This window comes from Babylonia areolata, chromosome 29 (genome assembly GCF_041734735.1).
Source record: "Babylonia areolata isolate BAREFJ2019XMU chromosome 29, ASM4173473v1, whole genome shotgun sequence".
Lineage (NCBI taxonomy): Eukaryota > Metazoa > Mollusca > Gastropoda > Neogastropoda > Buccinidae > Babylonia > Babylonia areolata.
In genome coordinates this window covers 19,385,193-19,412,222 of record NC_134904.1, presented here as the reverse complement: position 1 = coordinate 19,412,222, position 27,030 = coordinate 19,385,193, and the positions used below count along the sequence as shown (strand labels likewise).

The following is a 27,030-nucleotide window of genomic DNA, read 5'->3' as shown; positions in this document are numbered from 1 at the left end:
GGGCTGTGCTGTGGCTGTGATCACTGTCTGTCAGTGAAGAGGGCTGTGCTGTGGCTGTGATCACTGTCTGTCAGTGAAGAGGGCTGTGCTGTGCTGTGGCTGTGATCGCTGTCTGTCAGTGAAGAGGGCTGTGCTGTGGCTGTGATCACTGTCTGTCAGTGAAGAGGGCTGTGCTGTGGCTGTGATCACTGTCTGTCAGTGAAGAGGGCTGTGCTGTGCTGTGGCTGTGATCACTGTCTGTCAGTGAAGAGGGCTGTGCTGTGCTGTGATCACTGTCTGTCAGTGAAGAGGGCTGTGCTGTGCTGTGATCACTGTCTGTCAGTGAAGAGGGCTGTGCTGTGCTGTGGCTGTGATCGCTGTTTGTCAGTGAAGAGGGCTGTGTTGTGGCTGTGATCACTGTCTCTCAGTGAAGAGGGCTGTGCTGTGGCTGTGATCACTGTCTGTCAGTGAAGAGGGCTGTGCTGTGCTGTGGCTGTGATCACTGTCTGTCAGTGAAGAGGGCTGTGTTGTGTTGTGGCTGTGATCACTGTCTGTCAGTGAAGAGGGCTGTGTTGTGTTGTGGCTGTGATCGCTGTCTGCCAGTGAAGAGGGCTGTGTTGTGGCTGTGATCGCTGTCTGTCAGTGAAGAGGGCTGTGTTGTGTTGTGGCTGTGATCGCTGTCTGCCAGTGAAGAGGGCTGTGTTGTGGCTGTGATCGCTGTCTGTCAGTGAAGAGGGCTGTGCTGTGCTGTGGCTGTGATCACTGTCTGTCAGTGAAGAGGGCTGTGTTGTGGCTGTGATCGCTGTCTGTCAGTGAAGAGGGCTGTGCTGTGCTGTGGCTGTGATCACTGTCTGCCAGTGAAGAGGGCTGTGTTGTGGCTGTGATCGCTGTCTGTCAGTGAAGAGGGCTGTGTTGTGTTGTGGCTGTGATCGCTGTCTGCCAGTGAAGAGGGCTGTGTTGTGGCTGTGATCGCTGTCTGTCAGTGAAGAGGGCTGTGCTGTGCTGTGGCTGTGATCACTGTCTGTCAGTGTAGAGGGCTGTGCTGTGTTGTGGCTGTGATCACTGTCTGTCAGTGAAGAGGGCTGTGCTGTGGCTGTGATCACTGTCTGTCAGTGAAGAGGGCTGTGCTGTGGCTGTGATCACTGTCTGTCAGTGAAGAGGGCTGTGCTGTGCTGTGGCTGTGATCACTGTCTGTCAGTGAAGAGGGCTGTGCTGTGCTGTGGCTGTGATCACTGTCTGTCAGTGAAGAGGGCTGTGCTATGCTGTGGCTGTGATCACTGTCTGTCAGTGAAGAGGGCTGTGCTGTGGCTGTGATCACTGTCTGTCAGTGAAGAGGGCTGTGCTGTGGCTGTGATCACTGTCTGTCAGTGAAGAGGGCTGTGTTGTGGCTGTGATCGCTGTCTGTCAGTGAAGAGGGCTGTGTTGTGGCTGTGATCACTGTCTCTCAGTGAAGAGGGCTGTGCTGTGGCTGTGATCACTGTCTCTCAGTGAAGAGGGCTGTGCTGTGGCTGTGATCACTGTCTGTCAGTGAAGAGGGCTGTGCTGTGCTGTGGCTGTGATCACTGTCTGTCAGTGAAGAGGGCTGTGCTGTGGCTGTGGTCACTGTCTGTCAGTGAAGAGGGCTGTGCTGTGGCTGTGATCACTGTCTGTCAGTGAAGAGGGCTGTGCTGTGGCTGTGGTCACTGTCTGTCAGTGAAGAGGGCTGTGCTGTGCTGTGGCTGTGGTCACTTTGGAAGGTGTCAGATTCTGCACAGTCATGTTGGAGCCAGTCTGTAACCCTGTGAGTTGTGACAAAAAAGTTTAAAAAAAAAAAAGTTTGTCAGAAGTTTTGCTACAGCTGTTTTTTGTAGTTATGTCTGCTCTTGACATGGGGCTGAGAATTTCTGTTGCTGCTGTTTTTTTTAGGGCTCACAATTTCTGAAACTGCTGGTTTTTTAAATTATTTTAACTTGATTTAATTTTTTTAGTTCAGACAGTTTGTGTCCCAGCCAGGCCTCCCAGCTGTCACCTTGGTTCAGTCTGTCGTTCACAACCCCTGTTTGCATTGTTGTACCTTTCTTTATTTTTATTTGCTTTTGATGATGATATGAGGTCCTATATTGTGCTTTTCCTTGGCCAGAGACCAATCTCTAAGCGCTTTACATTGAGGCATTTGCTCAACAGGCTGTCTACCTGGGTACAGCCACGTAACAGCTGCCATAAGGTTTCAGTCAAGCACACTTACACACTGATACAAGCATGTAACATTTTTATGTTTATAGCCGTTTTGTTCATTTGCCCCACCATGTAGGCAGCCATACTCTTGTTTTCCTGGATGTGCATGCTGAGTATGTTCTTGACGCCATAACCCACCCAAATGCTGACATGGAGTACAGGATCTTTCACGTGCGTATTAATTTCTGCATGAGTATACACATGAAAGGGATTCAGGCACTAGCAGGTCTGCACATCTGTTGACTGGGGAGATTGGAAAAATCTTCACTGTTTACCCACCAGGCACCGTTACTGAGATTCGAACCTGGGACCGTCAGATTGAAAGTCCAGCGCTTTAACCACTGGGCTATTGTGATAGCCTGTGGTGCCAGGTGCACTGGTGTGATAGCACACAATACAGGGTTCCTTGCATTGATGGGGGTCACATCACTCCACCATCAGTTGCTGTGTTGTCCTCACCACACACACACCTGTCATGATTCTCCAGGTTTCTGTCCTGCAGCTTTCCGTTTCTGCGTCTTGCTTCTGTTGGAATGGCTTATCCGCCCCCCCCCCCCCCCCCCCCCCCTGCAGGACTCTTCCCATTGTCTGTAGCGTCAAAGACATGGCCTCTGTTTCTTGAGATGAAATCTTTCCTTGCTCGGTCCTTTCCTCGGCAGGTTTGTCTGTATCAAGCTATGCAGTCTTTGCGTGAGGGGCTTTGGCCTTTATTGGAATAAAACATTTCATTTTCGCTGTGCGCTATTGTTCTGAAAGTGGCCGGGACTGTCTGTTTGTGGGAGCTGTTTGACGGAAGAAGTGGAAGTGTCTGTCTGTGGGAGCTGTTTGACGGTAGAAGTGGAAGTGTCTCTTTGTGGGAGCTGTTTGATGGAAGAAGTGGAAGTGTATGTTTGTGGGACCTGTTTAATGGAAGAAGTGGAAGTGTCTGTTTGTGGGACCTGTTCGACAGAAGAAGTGGAAGTGTATGTTTGTGGGAGCTGTTTAATGGAAGAAGTGGAAGTGTCTGTTTGTGGGAGCTGTTTGACAGAAGAAGTGGAAGTGTATGTTTGTGGGACCTGTTTGACGGAAGAAGTGGAAGTGTCTGTTTGTGGGAGCTGTTTGATGGAAGAAGTGAAAGTGTCTGTGGGAGCTGTTTGACGGAAGAAGTGGAAGTGTCACAGGGATCTGTTTTAGGCCCAGTGCTCTTCACACTGTACACTGGATCTCTCGCTGAAATTATCAACCGCCATAATATCAGTCATCATTCTTATGCTGACGACACTCAACTCCAGAAGAGTGATACCCCTGAAAAATTGTTGTCGCTCTTGCAGGAAACATCCAACTGCTTCCTGGACATTCAAAACTAGATGACTCGAAATAAGTTACAATTGAACACGGACAAAACTAAAGCAATGATCATAGGAACTAAACAAAAACTGTCTTCCATAACAATTGACACAATCAAACTTGGCAGTACATCCATATCCCTCTTTCCACGTCAGTCAGGAACCTCGGTGTTGTCCTTGACAATACACTGTCCATGCAAAAATTTATCAGTCAGACATGTCAGTCCTGCTACTGTCAACTGCGGTGCATCAGTGCCGTCCGGAAATATCTGTCCACTGATGCAACATCTAGACTTGTCGTTTCTCTCATTCTCTCTCACCTTGACTACTGTAACTCTCTATTGTCTGGTCTGCCTGCTTCATCCATTCAGTCCCTTCAGCGCATACAAAACTCTGCTGCCCGACTCATCCTCAGAAAGAAAAGATCTGAGCACATCACTCCTCTTTTGCAACATCTCCACTGGCTCCCTGTCTCACACCAAATGAAGTACAAGATCAGCACTCTGTGTTATAAATCTATGCATTCACAGAACTGCCCCTTCCTATCTCTGCGGCTGCCTTCACCTCTACACTCCATCTCGCTCACTACGATCGGCTTTGGATCCACTCTGTTTACGCATACCCAGATTCAAACACTCGACTGTTGGCCGCCGTTCTTTCTCTGTTTCTGGACCTTGCGATTGGAATGAACTTCCTCTTTCGCTTCGTCAAGTCTCCACACTCAGCTCTTTCAAGTCTGGCCTTAAAACCCACCTCTTCCCAAAATAGCCTCCCTTGCCTGCCCTTCATTGTCTTTAGTTTCTACAATTAATTTTTAGAGTTATGCATGCGTGTGAATGACATGTGCGAAAGCGCTTTGATTTGTCTCTGCACAAGATCCAGCGCTATATAAATACCATTATTATTATTATTAATTGTCTGTGGGAGCTGTTTGATGGAAGAAGAGGAAGTGTCTGTGGGAGCTGTTTGATGGAAGAAGTGGAAGTGCCTGTCTGTTGGAGCTGTTTGACGGAAGAAGTGGAAGTGTCTGTCTGTGGGAGCTGTTTGATGGAAGAAGAGGAAGTGTCTGTCTGTGGGAGCTGTTTGATGGAAGAAGTGGAAGTGTCTGTGGGAGCTGTTTGACGGAAGAAGTGGAAGTGTCTGTGGGAGCTGTTTGATGGAAGAAGAGGAAGTGTCTGTGGGAGCTGTTTGATGGAAGAAGTGGAAGTGTCTGTCTGTGGGAGCTGTTTGACGGAAGAAGTGGAAGTGTCTGTGGGAGCTGTTTGATGGAAGAAGTGGAAGTGTCTGTTTGTGGGAGCTGTTTGACGGAAGAAGTGGAAGCGTTTGTGGGAGCTGTTTGATGGAAGAAGTGGAAGTGTCTGTCTGTGGGAGCTGTTTGACGGAAGAAGTGGAAGTGTCTTTGGGAGCTGTTTGACGGAAGAAGTGGAAGTGTCTGTTTGTGGGAGCTGATGGAAGAAGTGGAAGTGTTTCTGTTTTTGTGGTGTTTTGGTTTTGTTTAATTCTTTCGTAAAGGTTGTTTCTCTGTATCTTGGTTACATTCCTTTTTTTTTTTTTTTTTTCCAACCGTTCTTTCTTCCTTTGCTTCTTGCTAATTTGTCTGGAACTTGAAAGATATTGGGCAGTGTTGGGTATTGTTCATTTTTGACTCGTGTGTGTAAAACATGCTTAGTTTGTGTAATACTCCTGTGTTTCACTATTGTGTGTGTGTGTTTGTGTGTGTGTGTGTGTGTGATTCTGTGTGTCTGTGGTGTGTATGTGTGTGTGTGTCTGTGTGGTGTGTGTGTGTGTGTGTGTGTCATTGTATATGTGTGTGTGTATGTGTGTGTGCCTATGGTAAACTTGAACAATCTCATTTTCTCTGGAAAAAAAAAAAGGATTTGGTTTAAACATTGAAGAAAATTTTTTTTTTCACACATACCAGGTTTAGGGGTGTGATTATACTGCGTTAAGGCCAGACACTATAGTCAAATAACGACTTTTTTTTTCTCCAACAATATATCTTTTTTCTTTTTGTCTGCTAGGTGTATCATCACTTGTGGATCACAGAAAAAGTTATCTTAAATTTCTGTGAATACCTGTTGCTATCAAAATGGCTGCCAAACAATGTATCAAAGAAATTGGGTTTGTGGTGCATGTAAACATTTTTTGTTATGTGGACTTGATACACAATGACATTATCTTCATTTTCACGTGAGATTGTGTTGATTCTTCAATTATTGTATTTTTTATGAATTTTTGAAATTTTGGGTATTGCAAAATCCTCAAAATTTACAATGGGTGATTGGAACCGCTATGAATTCAAACCCAGAGAATATTTTCATACATACTCACGACAAAACTTCAATAACATATTATAAAATAGTCATGCAAAGTCTCATGGTTGTAGGTTTACTCATCATTGAGCAAGTCCAAGGTATATTGTCAAGGCCAGAAACTTGACGACTTGCGTGGAAATTGAACAAGATAAACACTTCCGTGATTTAGCAAGCAATTTTTTCATTGTTAAAGACATCTTTACAGTGGAAAAACTTATGCATATGATAGAAGAGATGTTCAAGAATCAAAATCCATCAAAAACCCAAATCATGAAAAATCATCATTTTGGTCTCTTTTGCACTGCCGTGTCCCCCCTTAGACCATGTTTGTAAATGGTGAAGTCTGTTTAATTTTGCAAGACTTCCGTGGGGTCTTTCCTGGCTCTGTTCCAGATTTTAGCATTTGGTCAGGTTGTGTTTCTGAGACAGCGTGACACTCCCTTTCATGTTCACAGTTTGGAGAAAGAAAAAAACAATTCTGAGAAAACATGGAATGACACTACACCAAAATATTTTTGCACACCGATATTTCAAAGAGGGTATGGAATTAACTAGAAAACGCATGCTGAACATTCCAGTTTACAAAAATAATGAAAAATAATTTTTTCATCCACTAATACTATCTTGCCTGAAAAGTGTGGAATTCACCCAGCATGCAATAGCTGCTGTGTTATGCAATGCCTGAGTGGTTAAATCATGGAAAAGACAGTAACAAGTTAAAATTCGACATGTATGATAGTTTGTGACCCATCGCAGTAAGCCAGTTGTTGACACAAAAGAAAATAACCCAAAATAAGAAATTACGAAAAACTCTTTTTTTGTGTGTGGAATGCTTGTTATGATTTATGAAAGTCACAAAGCTGTGTTGAAGAGCAGATCCTAAGAATGTGAAATTCCTATTGACATGGTCTGCTTAAATGGAGTTGTTTTGTTTCCAGCACAGAACTGTAGGTTTGACAAATTCCTATTGACATGGTCTGCTTAAATGGAGTTGTTTTGTTTCCAGCACAGAACGTTAGGTTGGACAAATTCCTATTGACATGGTCTGCTTAAATGGAGTTGTTTTGTTTCCAGCACAGAACTGTAGGTCTGACGAACACTCATTTTACTGGTGTTCAAGAGTAAGACAAAAAAGGGGGAGGGGGGGGGGGGGAAGGAAGGAGAACTGGATCAAAGTAACACGTAAGAACTGTAAAACATCCATCCCTCACTCCCCCTGCACCCATCCCCCCCCCCCCCACACACACACACACACACACTACTCTCTTCTTCCTCCTGCATGTCAGTTTTGTTGTCGTTGTTGTTGTTGTCTTTGAATCAGCAGGAAATTTCGTATGAGCCATGAAGGCATTGTCTTCTTGTTGTAGTTTGATAGAATTCCCTGGTAATCATTGTTGATGCAACATGTTCATTTTTCAGGACAGGTGAGAGAAGGGTGTTTGATTTTTTTTGATTTTTTTATATTTTATTTTTTTTTTTAAACATATGAATCAGGTACTCTGTGTGTATCTGACAGAAGCTAGGATATTAGGAATTACTGCAAATCTAGAGTGCATGCTTATGGTTTTACAGAAGAAAAAAAGATTTTGTTATTGTTGCTTTTACAAATTAGTGGGCATTCCTTATATGCATGCTTGACAAGGTGATACCACTGAATGGTATTAGTTTTGAATAATTTGATTTTATGTTTATAGTGCTTTTGCATGTTTTGTTTGGTTTCAGGTGTAGTCATAGTGCCGCTGTTGGCTGATGAAGAAATAATAACTGCAGCTTGAAAGAAAAGGGTTATATTTTGTTGAAAACAATGTAGATTTAAAAATTTTGATTGTTTATGTATCAGAGATAATTTTTTTTCCAGGATATATTACACAGTTTAAAGTGAAAAATGACTCCGTGCAACAATTTTGCTTTCTGTGGAAGGGATTATTTTATAATTACACAGGTTATTGATATTGCATTCAAATCCGTATTTCAAATCATGCAGCATGCTTTGTTGTGTCATATCATATCACATCAAACCATATCATGTATCAAACCACACTACACCACACCGTATCGCAACGCAACACAACACCCCACACCATACCACAGCACAACACACCACACCATACCATACCATAACACAACACAACACAACACAACACAACAAAACACAACACAACACAACACAACACAACACAACACAACACATTCCACTGCATCACATCACATCACATTGTATCACATCACACCACATCACACTGTATCACATCACACCACATCACACCACACCACATTGTATCACACCACACCACACCACACCACACCACACCACACCACACCACATCACATAACACCACTACAAATGACATCACATCACAACACATTGCTACATATCACTTTACATCCCATCGCATCCACTTTCACAAAAGAACCATCACACCACACCACACCACACCACACCACACCACACCACACCACACCACACCACACCACACCACACCACACCACATCTCACATCACACCACATCTCACATCACACCATATCACACCACACCACACCACATCTCACCACATCTCACATCTCATCACATCACACCACATCTCACATCACACCACACCACACCACACCACACCACACCACACCACACCACCTCTTGTCATGTCATGTCATGTCATATCATGTCATGTCAATGCATTATCATGTCACACCATGCCATGTGATAAAGATGACAAAAATAAGGATGATAATAAGATGATTTCTGACTGTTGATAGTGTTCATCTTTGTGCAAGTAAAGAGGCTTTGGGGGTTTATATTTTCAGTGCTTTGCGTTTTTCCCCAATAAGTGCACAGAGCAAGCTGTGGAAGTGAACTCACAAATACCTGTCCATATCTAGTGGTCTGGGTCACGTTTCTTAACAGACTCAAATTTCAGACTCGCCATTGTACATATCGGAAAACTGATCATATCTTACCTTATGTCCTATAATAATTTCTCACTTTGTTTCAAATAGATTTGATCATTTTAGACATTTGGTTGGAAGCAGCATTCATTAAAAAGTTTAACAGTTGTTGTTGAAATCCTGTTGTAACTTTGACAGACGAATCCTTAGACGAACTGCTTGTCTGGTTTAAAGAAAAACAACACATCAGTAAGGTTATTAATGCTTGTTTATTTACAGAGATGTGCCCTGTTCAAGTCATAGTATTCACTTACAGTAATATTGTAGCCAGGAAGATTGTTAAAGTTAATTAAAAGTTCCTCATAAATGTAGTGTGATTTAATCCTTAAATTCTGCAGTGTTCCAGGCTTGAGTTTGCAACAGATTATTATGGCATGGGTCATTATAAAATTCTGGGGGAAAAAAGTCTTCATAAACTTCATGATTTAAAACTCCTGATATTCTTTAGTATTCTAGGCTGACTGAGTAAAGAGTTTGCAACAGACTATTATGACATGGGTCATTCCTTCCTCTTGATTGGTTTTATGAAACTTTTTTTGATAGCACTGTTACTGGTAGAGTTATTTGAGTTCTTTTTTTTTTTCGTCTCATGTTTGAGGACTATTTCAAGTTCTAAAAAATTATTGGGGACTGCATGTGGACCTAAAAATGAAGAGTTCACTTTCATATCGCATCCACACCTTGAAGGGTTTGAAAGAAATCAGAGTGAAACACTCTGCTTGCATGATTCTTTTACTTTTGTTTTGGTCGCAATAAAAATGAAACACTAAAAAGCCAGACAAAAGAAAAATGATTTAATAAAAGTTTAAACCATAGTTGGATTTTGAATAGAAACAAGTCATGGGCAAAGAACATTCAAAATACTTGTAAAAAGAAAACCCCACACCAAAAAAACAACTAAAACACCTCTGACAAATGTATATACAAGACTACTGTTATATTCTGGAGTAACAGAAAAAAAGACAGTGGTGGAGGGGGGGAGGTGAGGGGGGGGGGAGTCAGCTTTAGGAAAGTTGTATCCTGAGTGGTTTTCGTTTTGACCGAACTCTTTGATAGGAAGGTAGAGAAATAAAGTTCACATTGCGCTTGGGTGAGGGGTCACAGGGTACGTCATGGTATCAGCCAGAGAGAAGCTGACAAAGGACCTCAGGACTTGCCTCAACATAGCTCTGCTTAGTGTAGCAAGGCCCAGGAATTCAATCAATCAAATCAAAAACACTGTATTGATCCAAATGGAAATTGATTATCCAGTGCAGACCTGCACTGCAAGGCGAGCCTGGGGCCATAACTGTTGGTTTGATAAAGGAGAGCTAAGGCCTAGGATGCCATGCTGTTTGCACTTGATTAATCCACATGGAAATTGATTATATCCAGTGCACGTCTGGTCTTCAAGGCTTGTCTGGGGCCATTGATTTGATTTGATTTGATATGATATGGACACTTATACAGCGCCTATCCTCAGTCAGAGACCAAGCTGTAAGCTCTTTACAAACATTGGGTCATTTTCGCGGCAGGGCTGCCTACATGGGTAGAGCTGACTGACGGCTGCCTTAGGCACTCATGTGTCATTGAATCAGATTTCAGGCATGAAACACATACACACTAAGACAGACATGTAACATTTTATGTGTATGACTGCTTTGTTTATTTACCCTGCCATGTAGGCAGCCGTACTCCATTTTTGGGGTGTGCATGCTGGGTATGTTCTTGTTTCCATAACCCACTGAACAATGACATGGATTATAGGATCTTTGACGTGCGTATTTGACCTTCTGCTTGCATGTACACATGAAGGGGGTTCAGGCACTAGCAGGTCTGCACATGTGTTGACCTGGGAGATTTCCAGATCCACCCTTTACCCACCAGGCACTGTTACCAAGATTCGAACCTGGGACCCTCAGATTGATAGTCCAACGTTTTAACCGCACAGCTATTGCACCAATTACTGTTGGTTTGATGAAGGGGAGGTAAGGCGTAGGATGCCATGCTGTTTGCACTTGATAACTCCACATGGAAACTGATTATCCAGTGTAGGTCAGGACCTCAGGACCTGGTCTGAACGTAGCTCTGCTTAGTGCAGCAAGGCCTAGAAATTCAGTCAGTCAAATCAGAAACACTGCATTAATCCACATGGAAATTGATTATCCAGGTCAGGCCTGGCCTTCAGGGGCCATTACTGTTGCTTTGATGAAGGGGAGGTAAGTAAGGCAGTAGGATGCCATGCCATATGCCCAACCACAGGTGTGTGTGTCGCTCCTTTCCAGAGATGTATTAGCCTTGGCCGTTGTGGATGCGATCACCTGTCTGCTGGCGGGCTTCGCCATTTTCTCCATTCTTGGCTACCTGGCCTTCAATCAAGGGAAGGACGTGGTGGAGGTGGTCAAGGAAGGTGAGAAGGGGCCACGCGAGTTGGAATTGAACTCTGGACAGGTGGTTTTTTTTTTTTTTCTCTTGCCCCCTTCCCCCCTTCCCCAACACACCTCTGCTTTTTTTTCTTTTCTTTTTTTACTTTTTTTTGGGGGGGGGGTGGGGGGGTTATTTCGTACACTCGCTCGCGTGGCCTCACGGCTCACAATGGATAGAGTTGAGTTTGTTTCTGTATTTGGTGTTTCATCCTGTTTGTTTATCTTATTGGCTCACTTGTGTATTTACACACAACTTGAGTCTGTGTGATAACACAGTGTTTTAATTGTCTGTGAGACTGTGTGTGTGTGTGTGTGTGTGTGTGTGTGTGTGTGTATTAAACTTGAACAAATTCATTTTCTATGGAAATACTTTGTTCTGTCAGTACCAAGTTTGGATTAAATAAACATAGCGAAAAAAAAACCAAACCCATTCCACTCATTCCTAGGATGAGTTGTAAGTCTTTCGGATGAAGCCATATTTCCGGTTTATGAATGGTTTATTTCATTCAGCCTCCAGATCTGCAAGATTTTATTGCGGTGATCCCACTTTGTTGCCGGAATGTTTGTTTTGGGTTTGAAGACAGCATGACAGTTTAGTTCTTGTCTGCAGTTAAAAGAAAATCAGCTGGACAGAACTCACAGAATGGCACAAAGTACACCATCTATGTGTTGACAGTATATAAATACTAACAATCATCATTATGATAGGAATGATAATAATCTAAATGATAATAATAATATCATTTATTTTCAGTCTAATATCATCATCTTAGATGAACAGACAATAAATAAATATAGGAACGAACAGTATATAAATATTTTAATGAGGATACTGATTTATCTAGATTGGATATATGATTATTGCCAGTTGAAGGTGGACCTCTAGCCACAAAATGTTGTCACCGTTGTAATCATGCTTGATAATGTGCAATGTCATTTTATTGGAAGGAGGCAAAGGAGGCCACTAGATTCTAGTCAGAGAAAGATTTGTGCACAGGTCTGATGATTTATTTGCATAATGTCCCCAATAGAGTTGTAATGTTGTGTGTAAGTTGTAATGAAGACCAGGAAAGTTTTGAAAACTCTATATTGTGATCGTAGGACAAAGAAATGCCGATGTGTGTGGGCTGCTTAAGATAGAATTGCTCCGTTTGCAGCACACAAGTTACCTAGACACAGGAGAAGAGGGAAAGGTTTCTCTGGTGATGTGGAACATTGGTTGGGATTTGTTCCAGATCATCATCGTTATTAGAAAAATGATCAATGAAATAAATTGATTTTAAAAGAAATCAAAAAAAAAAAAAAAAAAGAAAAAAAAGAATTTAAAAAATGACAATAAAAAGCACCATGTTGTTTTCTTCTGCAGAAAAAACCACAACAAAAAGATCAAAAAGAAAGAATACGTTTGCATTTTGAAATATCCTTGAAATGACTTTTGTATACACATACAGACACACATGCACAAGTATTCACGGGCAGGCACACGAACACACAGAGAGAACATTAGAATTGAAAACTAGAATATTGTGCGAAATCCACCTTTCCCCCTACACATCAACACTGATTCATTTGACAGTGTGTACTAACTTCTCCATGTCCACCTGTCATCCACATCCACGTTTCCGTCCTTCTGTTTCAAGAGAGTTGGGTTTTTTTCTGTTCTTTTTTTTGTGCTACACAACCAAAAGTACTTAGAAAAGGAACCTTCAATCCTTATCTCTTGTGTGATTGGTAGCAGTGTGTGTGTGTGTGTGTGTGTGTGTGTGTGTGTGTGTGTGTAAATTAGATACATCTGTATTATGCATATATCTATCTTTGTGTGTGTGTGTGCCTCTCTCTCACTTTCTGTGTCTGTCTGTCACACACTCTCTCTTTATATATATATATATATATGTGTGTGTGTGTGTGTGTGTGTGTGTGTGTGTGTGTGTGTATTTATAATTATGTATGTATATGTATCCTGTGTCTGTTAGAGATGGGGAGCAGTTTTGATGATGTGCATGTTTTATGAGTTAGAGGTGGAGTATACACATCTGAATGTGTGTGTGTGTGTGTGTGTGTGTGGGCGCGCGCGCGCATGTGTGCGTGTATATGTCAGCATGTGTGTGTGTGTCTGCGCATATGTATGCGTGTGTATGTCAGCATGTGTGTTTGTGTGACTGTGTGTGTGTGTGTGTGTCAGCATGTGTGTGTGTGTGTGTGTGAGTGTGTGTGTGTCAGGTGATGATGTTTTGATCTTTGCATCTTGGATGGGGCAAAGGTTGAACAAACATGTTCTGATAGATCAGGAGAAGTGGGAGGTTTGTGGCGTCCTTTTCTCTTTCTTTCCTTCTCCTTCCTGAAAATGTTCAACACATTTCTGGACGTTCCAGCGTTCTTTAGAAATACTTCTTTCAAAGCATCAATAATGCTAAAAGTGATGATTGTTTAGGACAAAGGCATCAAATCACTTCGGTTAATCGCACCCACTCTTGAGGGTTTTTTTTGGGGTGGGTGGGTGGGGGGGGGGTCTTTCTGGGGCTGGGGGAAGGTGGGGGTGGGGTGGGAGAAGAAGCACAAGAGGGTGGGGACTAAACATTAGAATTTGTAAACTGAGTCGCCTGTTACCTGTTAACTGTTTCTTTCAATGTGGAATGAACATTTCAGTGGAAAAGCTTGAGGGTGGTGATCCGGCTGATGGAATGCAGTGATTTAACTCACTCAGTACGGCCAGTCCTCTCTTCTCTTCTACACAGACCCCTCGGATGTCCAGTGGGTGTCTGAATGACCCAACCTTTAGCTTCCGTCGTCAGAATTTTGGTATCTTTGTCAACATTCACCTCTTCAGTATAAGAGCCTTCCACTTGCAATATTTTGATGATGGTAATTGGGGTGAAACGCTGTTAACGTCGTCTCTTTCGCTGTTCGTATGGAGAGAGTTAACTGGAATGTTTTCTGTCTTCATAGTATTTATTTTGGTTGTCTCTCTCTGTGATTCTCAAATTATATATATATATATATATATGTTGTTTTTGGATGAGATCTTGAACTGAATAATCTGTATTTAAGGTTGACGTAATGTAAGATTATAAGTTAACTGAAATTGAAAACGAGCAATGATCCAGTGTACTTTTTATTTACCTGTGTGCTAGCTGAATCGGTAGTGCAAGCATCAATGACTTGAAGTTGTGTACCTTGTGTAAAGGAGAGAGTTACCACTCTTTACTATTTGTTAAGCAAATAAAGCAGCAAAAAAAGGATGGGCATGAAAGTCAGTGCAGTGCCCATCAGTTAAACCCTTGACCGCTGCTGACCAGTTGGCTGGGCAGTGAAGGGCAGTTAACTGGCTGATAGGAGACAGCTTACAGGTCAGGGTGTCAGTGAAGGGCTGTTAACTGGCTGATAGGACACAGCTTACAGGTCAGAGTGTCAGTGAAGGACTGTTAACTGGGTGATAGGAGACAGCTTACATGTCAGGGTGTCAGTGAAGGACTGTTAACTGGCTGTTAGGAGACAGCTTACAGGTCAGGGTGTCAGTGAAGGACAGTTAACTGGGTGATAGGAGACAGCTTACAGGTCAGGGTGTCAGTGAAGGGCAGTTAACTGGCTGATAGGAGACACAGCTTACAGGTCAGGGTGTCAGTGAAGGGCAGTTAACTGGCTGATAGGAGACAGCTTACAGGTCAGGGTGTCAGTGAAGGACTGTAAACTGGCTGATAGGAGACAGCTTACAGGTCAGGGTGTCAGTGAAGGGCTGTTAACTGGGTGGTAGGAGACACAGCTTACAGGTCAGGGTGTCGGTGAAGGGCTTTTACCTGGGTGATAGGAGACAGCTTACAGGTCAGGGTGTCAGTGAAGGGCTTTTACCTGGGTGATAGGAGACAGCTTACAGGTCAGGGTGTCAGTGAAGGGCTTTTACCTGGGTGATAGGAGACAGATTACAGGTCAGGGTGTCAGTGAAGGACTGTTAACTGGCTGTTAGGAGACACAGCTTACAGGTCAGGGTGTCAGTGAAGGACTGTTAACTGGCTGATAGGAGACAGCTTACAGGTCAGGGTGTCAGTGAAGGGCTGTTAACTGGCTGATAGGAGACAGCTTACAGGTCAGGGTGTCACAGCTTACAGGTCAGGGTGTCAGTGAAGGACTGTTAACTGGCTGATAGGAGACAGCTTACAGGTCAGGGTGTCACAGCTTACAGGTCAGGGTGTCAGTGAAGGACTGTTAACTGGCTGATAGGAGACAGCTTACAGGTCAGGGTGTCAGTGAAGGGCTGTTAACTGGCTGTTAGGAGACAGCTTACAGGTCAGGGTGTCAGTGAAGGACTGTTAACTGGCTGATAGGAGACAGCTTACAGGTCATGGTGTCAGTGAAGGACTGTTAACTGGGTGATAGGAGACACAGCTTACAGGTCAGGGTGTCACTGAAGGGCTGTTAATGGCTGATAGGAGACAGCTTACAGGTCAGGGTGTCAGTGAAGGACTGTTAACTGGCTGATAGGAGACGGCTTACAGGTCAGGGTGTTAGTCCTTTGTTTGGATGTACCTCATGGGGATTGTACGACTCAGTCCAGCAAAACCCATGACCCCATTGAAAAGTAAGCAGAGATACAGCTGTTATGATTTCGCCGTATTTTGTTACTCTCAATTGCAGTTTGTTCCAACCTGCATTACGCCAGCATCAAAATTGTTCTGATGAATTTATTTTCGACTTCATAGCATGGTCACGTGCTTTCCCATAGTAACATTACCCAGACGCTCTAGACCTATCGATCACGAGGCCAGGGCAGTCACTGCTAACCTTGGTCTCATGTGATGATGCTCAGCCTATCATGTGCATAAACATTGAAACAGCATTGAGTGGACCAGTCAGCCCGAACAAGAGAGAACGTGGCTAAATCAAGTTGCATCTTGGTCAAACAGCGTCTGTGCTTAGTGGATGTACGGCCAGTCCTCTCTTCTCCTCTACACAGACCCCTCGGATGTCCAGTGGGTGTCTGAATGACCCAACCTTTAGCTTCCGTCGTCAGAATTGTGGTATTCTTTGTCAACATTCACCTCTTCAGTATAAGAGCCTTCCGATTGCAATAGTTTGATGATGGTAATTGGGGTGAAACGCTGTTAGCCTCGTCTCTTTTGCCGTTCGTATGGAGAGAGTTAAGCTATGGAGTACAAGGAAGGAACAAGTGTCTGGAATCAGAGAAAGTCAGCCATGGATTCTGATCAGGGGAAGACAGGTAAAGACCAGGGAAGCGACACAGTGCCACAGATGTGTCGGGTGTAAAGAAGTAACGGCAGGAACAGAAGTTTTGACAAATGCACACAGACCTAATGTAGCAATTACAGACAGCCTCCGGTAGCAGTTAGCTGCAGGTAGGCTCAAGTGTTTGTATACCTTGTAGATAAAATGAACGTTAGCTGATGGTGGGTTGGAGTCTGAGTGTTCCTATCAGAATCAAAAAATGTTCCAGCCTGATTTTCTGATTGTTCCTGCAAGCACTAGACAGGGGTTGGTGTCTCAGAGTAAGCAGACACAGGAAAGCAGCACTGAACTTCAAAGTCCTGCTCCACTGATGTCATTCATTTCACCAAGGTTCAGTGGTCAAGGGGTTAATAATGAACCAGAATATTTCAGTAAAAGGAAGGATTTTGGATTTTTTTTTCTTATATTTTTGACTCACTTGTGTAAACAAAGTGAGTATGTTTTAACCCGGTGTTCGGTTGTCTGTGTGTGTGTCTGTGTGTCCGTGGTAAACTTTAACATTGACATTTTCTCTGCAAATACTTTGTCAGTTGACACCAAATTTGGCATAAAAATAGGGAAAATTCAGTTCTTTTCAGTCATCTTGTTTAAAACAATATTGCACCTCAGGGATGGGCACAAAAAAAAAAAAAAATGAAGCCGAATTATATGCAAACTGCATTTACTGTTATATTTATAATTTTTTATTCTCTAAACTTGGCACTTTGATCTGATATTCTGACCAACAACAAGAGCAGTCATTATTATCATTTTCTGTTCAAACAGGAACTTCTTTTGCTAAGCATGGAAGTTGTATTTATTTTGCAAACGTTTTGGTGCAGATAGTAAAAAAGGGAAATTACTCTGAATTAATGCTAGGGGAGTTAATTTGCTTTAAACTGATCTTTCTCATCTTAAACATTACATTTTGAAATTATACTCAATACATAAAAAGCTTGGATTTTTTTTTTAAAGTGTATCACAAGTGAGTCTTGAAGGCCTTGCCTCTCTTGTTCTATTTATTTTACTTCCCTGGTTAAACTTTGGATGTTGTTCTTGGTTAAACTTTGAATATTGTTCTTGGTTTTCCCCCAGCAGTGTGCAGGTAAGTGTGCAGGACTGTCACTGCCTGGTGTCTGTTGATCCGGAGGATTGTCACCTCTGCTGCAGTATCTGTCGGTCAGGTTGATCCTGTTATTTTACGGAGTCTGTGGTGGCCAGCATTTTGTAATTGTTCTCTCTGGTCAAGGTGAAAGCGGCCTTGATCCTTCAGTTTGGACTTGGTTCACTTCTGGCTGCAGTCAGTGGTGGCAGCTTTCTACTGTGTTGGGTACTTGTTTAAAAGAAATTAGTGGTGTGTGTGTGTGTGTGTGTGTGTGTGTGTGTGTGTGTGTGTGTGTGCGTGTTGTGTGTGTGTGTGTGTGTGTGTGCGTGCGTGCGTGTGTGTGTGTGTGTGTGTGCGTGCGTGCGTGCGTGCGTGCATGCGTGTGTGTGTGTGCGTGTGTGCGTGTGTGTGTGTGTGAGAGAGAGAGAGAGGGAGTTGGTGTGAATCAGAACATGTTTGGAAAGAAACAAGGGAGAGGGAAAGAATGAAATAAGCAAATGCACACACACACACACACACACACACACACACACAACACACATTCACACTCAACATGAACACACACACATATATTCACACTCAACATGCACACGCACATGCACACATACACATACACTCATGCACACGCACATGCATACACACACACACACTCTCCCACTCGGATACATTTCACGCACATGCACATACACTATCAAAAAATGTTGAACGGAAAGTTGAACTCCGCATTGCAACATGCATGTGTAACAGGCTTTCCTTTTCCCTTCTGTTTATCTCTATGTCTGTCCATCTTTCTTAATTTTCTTGCTGGAGACATGCTGCGTTATGCATGGAGACTGTGACACCAAGACGACACACCACACCTCAGCTGACGTGTCTGATTGACACCAGTTTGAATTCTCTGTGTGTGTGTGTGTGTGTGTGGTGAACGCTTCATTATCCACAGGAAACTCTCTGACCTGAGCTCTGTGATTTAGAACTGACAGTTGTGTTTTCTTTGACGGTGCAGCACTAGCGGTGTGTTTGTTTGACGGCTTCGTTTTCTGTTCCTGGCAAAATCGTGTAAGGATGTCGTTAGTAGGGGGCTTAGTAGGTGGTGTCCTAAGTACGTTAAAACAGAACAGGCACCACTGAACACCACCGAAGTGACTCAGCAGCAGTGCAGGGTCTCCTCTGGTGTGTGGCCTCCTGGCGACCTAACATCGATGGTTCCCTGTGGACTGCCGACGCTGGAACTGCGACGGACGAACCTGGGTGTGGCTGTGTATGGGGGGAATCAAAATGAGCGGCGTGGGAGTAATGCCACTGAAATGGTGCAGATGATGGGGCAGCAAAAAAAAAAAAAAAAAAAAAAAAATCGTGTAAGGAAAAGTCAACTTCGGCAGTGAAACAGTTACGCTTGCAAACGGAAGAAAAGAAGTAGTAGTAAACCAAAGGGTGTCGCTGCAGTGTGGGGACGCGCTCTCTCTGGGGAGGAGAGCAGCCTGAATTTGACACGGCATGACCCGACATGGCATGACACGACATGGCATGACACGACACGACACGGCATGACACAACATGACACGACACGACATGACATGACACAAGATAAAGAGCTGCAGCAGTAGCAACACAAAGAGAAATTTGTTTTGAATGATCAGTTTGATTATCATTCATTGGTGTACCCTTTGACTGTCTGAGATAAGCTTTGAAGGACAGGTAAATTTGTTGATATTTGTATAGACTGAGATAAGGACAAGATGAGACAAGATGTGTGTGTGTGTGTGTGTGTGTGTGTGTTTGGTATTCTATATTCTGTTGTGGACAAAGACAGGAGAGTGAAGGCGGGCGGGGTGTGTGTGTTTCAGGGCCAGGCCTGGTGTTTGTCATCTACCCGGAAGCCTTCGTGGCCATGCCGGCCTCCCAGCTCTTCGCTTTCCTCTTCTTCTTCATGCTCGTCTGTCTGGGCATTGACAGCCAGGTGGGTGTGTGTGTGTGTGTCTGTGTGTTGTGTGTGTGTATGTGTGAGTGTGTTGTGTGTGTGTGTGTGTGTGTGTGTGTGTGTGTGAGTGTCTGTGTGTATGTGTGAGTGTGTTGTGTGTGTGAGGGGGGGAGGGGGGAGGGGCGGGGAGGGGATGAGGGGGGGAGGGGTCTTTGTGTGTGTGTCCTTGTGTCAAAGTCAAGATTTTATTTCATGATGGTAAATTGAATAGGCAGTAGTTGCCTTTTTACATCAAGACATCAATGAAAAAAATGAAAGAAAAATCTCCCACCAGTCGGCCAACTGAGTCCCCCCCTGATCCCCCCCCCCTTCCCCCATCTCTCCCCCCCCTACTCCCCCGTCAACTGGATTCTGTGTACCAGGATGTGATAATCCGTCAACCAATCACTTTCAGGATACAATAATCCATCAACCAATCACTTTCAGGATGTGATAATCCACCAACCAATCGCTTTCAGGATACGATAATCCACCAACCACTCACTATCAGGATGTGATAATCCATCAACCAGTTAATATCAGGATGTGATAATCCATCAACCAGTCAATATCAGGATGTGATAATCCACCAACCAATCACTATCAGGATGCGATAATCCATCAACCAATCACTATCAGGATGTGATAATCCATCAACCAATCACTATCAGGATGCGATAATCCATCAGCCAATCCCTATCAAGATGCGATAATCCATCAGCCAATCCCTATCAAGATGCGATAATCCATCAACCAATCCCTATCAAGATGCGATAATCCATCAGCCAATCCCTATCAAGATGCGATAATCCATCAACCAATCACTTTATTGTCTGGTACAGAATTCAGAAAGGCACCTTCAGGCTTGTTGTAAGGAAAAAAAACAAACAAACAAACTTTTTTCAAGAAAGAGTAATTTTAAAGAAGACAAAGACTTTCATTACATCATCGGTGCTGTGCAGGTGATGGGGCAGCCAAAAAGAAAAAGAAAAAAAAAAAGAAAAAAAAAAAGGCAAGTTCCATGTGGACTGTTAGTATGGGGAACATCAGAATGAGAGAAAAGCCACAGAAATGGTGCAGGTGATGATGCAGCAAAAAAAAAAAAAAAAAAACAAAAAAAAAGGACTCTGTGTAAGAAAAAACAACAACAAAAGGTTGTAACACCTAGTGAAAACATTAATAAAGGGAAACAGGTGGAAACAGGTTTTTGATGCTTGTCTCTTTGTTGTTGGCAATCTGTAAATGACTCCTGCATGTGATGCTGTTGATTTTTTTATTTTTATTTTTTTTTTTTTATCTGTTCATTTTAAAGCACGCTTATCTGGACATTATTGCGCATAAATTTGGTCTCTGTGATATCAGTCAGACATGAACTGTACTCTGTCCCACACATGATGACAGTGTGCTTTGACCATCATCAGTCATGAACTGTACTGTGTCCCACACATGATGACAGTGTGCTTTGACCATCATCAGACATGAACTGTACTGTGTCCCACACATGATGACAGTGTGCTTTGACCATCATCAGTCAGACATGAACTGTACTCTGTCCCACACATGATGACAGTGTGCTTTGACTATTATCAGACATGACATGAACTGTACTCTGTCCCACACATGATGACAGTGTGCTTTGACCATCATCAGACATGAAATGTACTCTGCCCCACACATGACAGTGTGCTTTGACCATCATCAGTCATGAACTGTGCTCTGTCCCACACATGATGACAGTGTGCTTTGACCATCATCAGACATGAAATGTACTCTGCCCCACACATGACAGTGTGCTTTGACCATCATCATTCATGAACTGTACTCTGTCCCACACATGATGACAGTGTGCTTTGACCATCATCAGTCATGATATGAACTGTACTGTGTCCCACACATGATGACAGTGTGCTTTGACCATCATCAGTCATGATATGAACTGTACTCTGTCCCACACATGATGACAGTGTGCTTTGACCATCATCAGTCAGACATGAACTGTACGCTGTCCCACACATGACAGTGTGCTTTGACCATCATCAGTCATGATATGAACTGTACTCTGTCCCACACATGATGACAGTGTGCTTTGACCATCATCAGACATGAACTGTACTCTGTCCCACACATGATGACAGTTTGCTTTGATCATCATCAGACATGAACTGTACTCTGTCCCACACGTGATGACAGTGTGCTTTGACCATCATCAGTCATGAACTGTACTCTGTCCCACACATGATGACAGTGTGCTTTGACCATCATCATCAGTCATGAACTGTACTCTGTCCCACACATGATGACAGTGTGCTTTGACCATCATCAGTCAGACATGAACTGTACTCTGTCCCACACATGATGACAGTGTGCTTTGACCATCATCAGACATGAACTGTACTCTGTCCCACACATGATGACAGTGTGCTTTGACCATCATCAGTCATGAACTGTACTCTGTCCCACACATGATGACAGTGTGCTTTGACCATCATCAGTCATGAACTGTACTCTGTCCCACACATGACAGTGTGCTTTGACCATCATCAGACATGATATGAACTGTACTCTGTCCCACACATGATGACAGTGTGCTTTGACCATCATCAGTCAGACATGGACTGTACTGTGTCCCACACATGACGACAGTGTGCTTTGAACATCATCAGTCAGACATGAACTGTACTCTGTCCCACACATGATGACAGTGTGCTTTGACCATCATCATCAGACATGAACTGTACTCTGTCCCACACATGATGACAGTGTGCTTTGACCATCATCAGTCATGAACTGTACTGTGTCCCACACATGATGACAGTGTGCTTTGACCATCATCAGTCAGACATGGACTGTACTGTGTCCCACACATGACGACAGTGTGCTTTGACCATCATCAGTCAGACATGAACTGTACTGTGTCCCACACATGATGACAGTGTGCTTTGACCATCATCAGTCATGAACTGTACTCTGTCCCACACATGATGACAGTGTGCTTTGACCATCATCAGTCATGATATGAACTGTACTCTGTCCCACACATGATGACAGTGTGCTTTGACCATCATCAGTCATGAACTGTACTCTGTCCCTCACATGATGACAGTGTGCTTTGACCATCATCAGTCATGAACTGTACTCTGTCCCACACATGATGACAGTGTTCTTTGACCATCATCAGTCATGAACTGTACTCTGTCCCACACATGATGACAGTGTTCTTTGACCATCATCAGTCATGAACTGTACTCTGTCCCACACATGATGACAGTGTGCTTTGACCATCATTAGAAGACATGAACTGTACTCTGTCCCACACATGATGACAGTGTGCTTTGACCATCATCAGTCAGACATGAACTGTACTCTGTCCCACACATGATGACAGTGTGCTTTGACCATCATCAGACATAAACTGTGCTCTGTCCCACACATGATGACAGTGTGCTTTGACCATCATCAGACATGAACTGTACTCTGTCCCACACATGACAGTGTGCTTTGACCATCATCAGTCAGACATGAACTGTACTGTGTCCCACACATGACAGTGTGCTTTGACCATCATCATCAGACATGAACTGTACTCTGTCCCACACATGATGACAGTGTGCTTTGACCATCATCATCAGACATGAACTGTACTCTGTCCCACACATGACAGTGTGCTTTGACCATCATCAGTCAGACATGAACTGTACTCTGTCCCACACATGATGACAGTGTGCTTTGACCATCATCAGTCAGACATGAACTGTACTCTGTCCCACACATGATGACACTTTGCTTTGACCATCATCAGACATGAACTGTACTCTGTCCCACTCATGATGACAGTGTGCTTTGACCATCATCAGACATAAACTGTACTCTGTCCCACACATGATGACAGTGTGCTTTGACCATCATCAGTCATGAACTGTACTCTGTCCCACACATGATGACAGTGTGCTTTGACCATCATCAGTCAGACATGAACTGTACTCTGTCCCACACATGATGACAGTGTGCTTTGACCATCATCATCAGACATGAACTGTACTCTGTCCCACACATGATGACAGTGTGCTTTGACCATCATCAGTCAGACATGGACTGTACTGTGTCCCACACATGACGACAGTGTGCTTTGAACATCATCAGTCAGACATGAACTGTACTCTGTCCCACACATGATGACAGTGTGCTTTGACCATCATCAGTCATGAACTGTACTCTGTCCCACACATGATGACAGTGTGCTTTGACCATCATCAGTCAGACATGAACTGTACTCTGTCCCACACATGATGACAGTGTGCTTTGACCATCATCAGACATAAACTGTGCTCTGTCCCACACATGATGACAGTGTGCTTTGACCATCATCAGACATGAACTGTACTCTGTCCCACACATGATGACAGTGTGCTTTGACCATCATCAGTCATGAACTGTACTCTGTCCCACACATGATGACAGTGTGCTTTGACCATCATCAGTCAGACGTGAACTGTACTCTGTCCCACACATGACAGTGTGCTTTGACCATCATCAGACATGATATGAACTGTACTCTGTCCCACACATGATGACAGTGTGCTTTGACCATCATCAGTCAGACATGAACTGTACTCTGTCCCACACATGATGACAGTGTGCTTTGACCATCATCATCAGACATGAACTGTACTCTGTCCCACACATGATGACAGTGTGCTTTGACCATCATCAGTCAGACATGAACTGTACTCTGTCCCACACATGATGACAGTGTGCTTTGACCATCATCAGTCAGACATGAACTGTACTGTGTCCCACACATGATGACAGTGTGCTTTGACCATCATCAGACATGAACTGTGCTCTGTCCCACACATGATGACAGTGTGCTTTGACCATCATCAGACATGAACTGTACTCTGTCCCACACATGACAGTGTGCTTTGACCATCATCAGTCAGACATGAACTGTACTGTGTCCCACACATGACAGTGTGCTTTGACCATCATCAGTCAGACATGAACTGTACTCTGTCCCACACATGATGACAGTGTGCTTTGACCATCATCATCAGACATGAACTGTACTCTGTCCCACACATGACAGTGTGCTTTGACCATCATCAGTCAGACATGAACTGTACTCTGTCCCACACATGATGACAGTTTGCTTTGACCATCATCAGTCAGACATGAACTGTACTCTGTCCCACACATGATGACAGTGTGCTTTGACCATCATCAGTCAGACATGAACTGTACTCTGTCCCACACATGATGACAGTTTGCTTTGACCATCATCAGACATGAACTGTACTCTGTCCCACACATGATGACAGTGTGCTTTGACCATCATCAGACATGAACTGTACTGTGTCCCACACATGACAGTGTGCTTTGACCATCATCATCAGACATGAACTGTACTCTGTCCCACACATGATGACAGTGTGCTTTGACCATCATCAGTCATGAACTGTACTCTGTCCCACACATGATGACAGTGTGCTTTGACCATCATCAGTCATGAACTGTACTCTGTCCCACACATGATGACAGTGTGCTTTGACCATCATCAGTCAGACATGGACTGTACTGTGTCCCACACATGATGACAGTATGCTTTGACCATCATCAGTCAGACATGAACTGTACTCTGTCCCACACATGATGACAGTGTGCTTTGACCATCATCAGTCATGAACTGTACTCTGTCCCACACATGATGACAGTGTGCTTTGACCATCATCAGTCAGACATGAACTGTACTCTGTCCCACACATGATGACAGTGTGCTTTGACCATCATCAGTCAGACATGAACTGTACTGTGTCCCACACATGATGACAGTGTGCTTTGACCATCATCAGACATAAACTGTGCTCTGTCCCACACATGATGACAGTGTGCTTTGACCATCATCAGACATGAACTGTACTCTGTCCCACACATGACAGTGTGCTTTGACCATCATCAGTCAGACATGAACTGTACTGTGTCCCACACATGACAGTGTGCTTTGACCATCATCAGTCAGACATGAACTGTACTCTGTCCCACACATGATGACAGTGTGCTTTGACCATCATCATCAGACATGAACTGTACTCTGTCCCACACATGACAGTGTGCTTTGACCATCATCAGTCAGACATGAACTGTACTCTGTCCCACACATGATGACAGTTTGCTTTGACCATCATCAGTCAGACATGAACTGTACTCTGTCCCACACATGATGACAGTGTGCTTTGACCATCATCAGTCAGACATGAACTGTACTCTGTCCCACACATGATGACAGTTTGCTTTGACCATCATCAGACATGAACTGTACTCTGTCCCACACATGATGACAGTGTGCTTTGACCATCATCAGACATGAACTGTACTGTGTCCCACACATGACAGTGTGCTTTGACCATCATCATCAGACATGAACTGTACTCTGTCCCACACATGATGACAGTGTGCTTTGACCATCATCAGTCATGAACTGTACTCTGTCCCACACATGATGACAGTGTGCTTTGACCATCATCAGTCATGAACTGTACTCTGTCCCACACATGATGACAGTGTGCTTTGACCATCATCAGTCAGACATGGACTGTACTGTGTCCCACACATGATGACAGTATGCTTTGACCATCATCAGTCAGACATGAACTGTACTCTGTCCCACACATGATGACAGTGTGCTTTGACCATCATCAGTCATGAACTGTACTGTGTCCCACACATGATGACAGTGTGCTTTGACCATCATCAGTCAGACATGAACTGTACTCTGTCCCACACATGATGACAGTGTGCTTTGACCATCATCAGACATAAACTGTGCTCTGTCCCACACATGATGACAATGTGCTTTGACCATCATCAGACATGAACTGTACTCTGTCCCACACATGATGACAGTGTGCTTTGACCATCATCAGTCATGATATGAACTGTACTCTGTCCCACACATGATTACAGCGTGCTTTGACCATCATCAGTCATGATATGAACTGTACTCTGTCCCACACATGACAGTGTGCTTTGACCATCATCAGACATGATATGAACTGTACTCTGTCCCACACATGATGACAGTGTGCTTTGACCATCATCAGTCATGAACTGTACTCTGTCCCACACATGATGACAGTGTGCTTTGACAATCATCAGACATGAACTGTACTCTGTCCCTCACAAGCACACTGACACGAAGTCCTAATTATGTAGATCATTTTCTCTTGTTTTCTGATTCACTGATGTCAGTTCTTCTTCTGTTTCTTCTCCTTTCGTGGGCTGCAACTCCCACGTTCACTCGTATGTACACGAGTGGGCTTTTATGTGTATGATCGTTTTTATCCCGCCATGTTGGCAGCCATACTCCCTTTTCAGGGGTGCGCATGCTAGGCATGTTGTTTCCATAACCCACTGAACACTGACATGGATTACAGGATCTTTAACGTGCGTATTTGATCTTCTGCTTGCATATACACACGAAGAGGGTTCAGGCACTAGCAGGTCTGCACATATGTTGACCTGGGAGATCAGAAAAATCTCCATCCTTTACCCACCAGGCACTGTTACCAA

At 43.7% G+C, this 27,030-nt stretch overlaps 1 protein-coding gene across 1 annotated transcript in view; it reads left to right on the top strand.

Annotated features, from left to right (window-relative positions):
• Positions 1–27,030, top strand: part of LOC143274933 (sodium- and chloride-dependent GABA transporter ine-like) — a 97,605-nt gene that overhangs the window by 45,854 nt on the left and 24,721 nt on the right. Inside the window, exons 7-8 of the mRNA XM_076578937.1 lie at positions 11,042–11,166; positions 19,352–19,464. Of these exons, the coding sequence (XP_076435052.1) occupies positions 11,042–11,166; positions 19,352–19,464 (238 nt within the window). The remainder of the gene's footprint in view (positions 1–11,041; positions 11,167–19,351; positions 19,465–27,030) is intronic.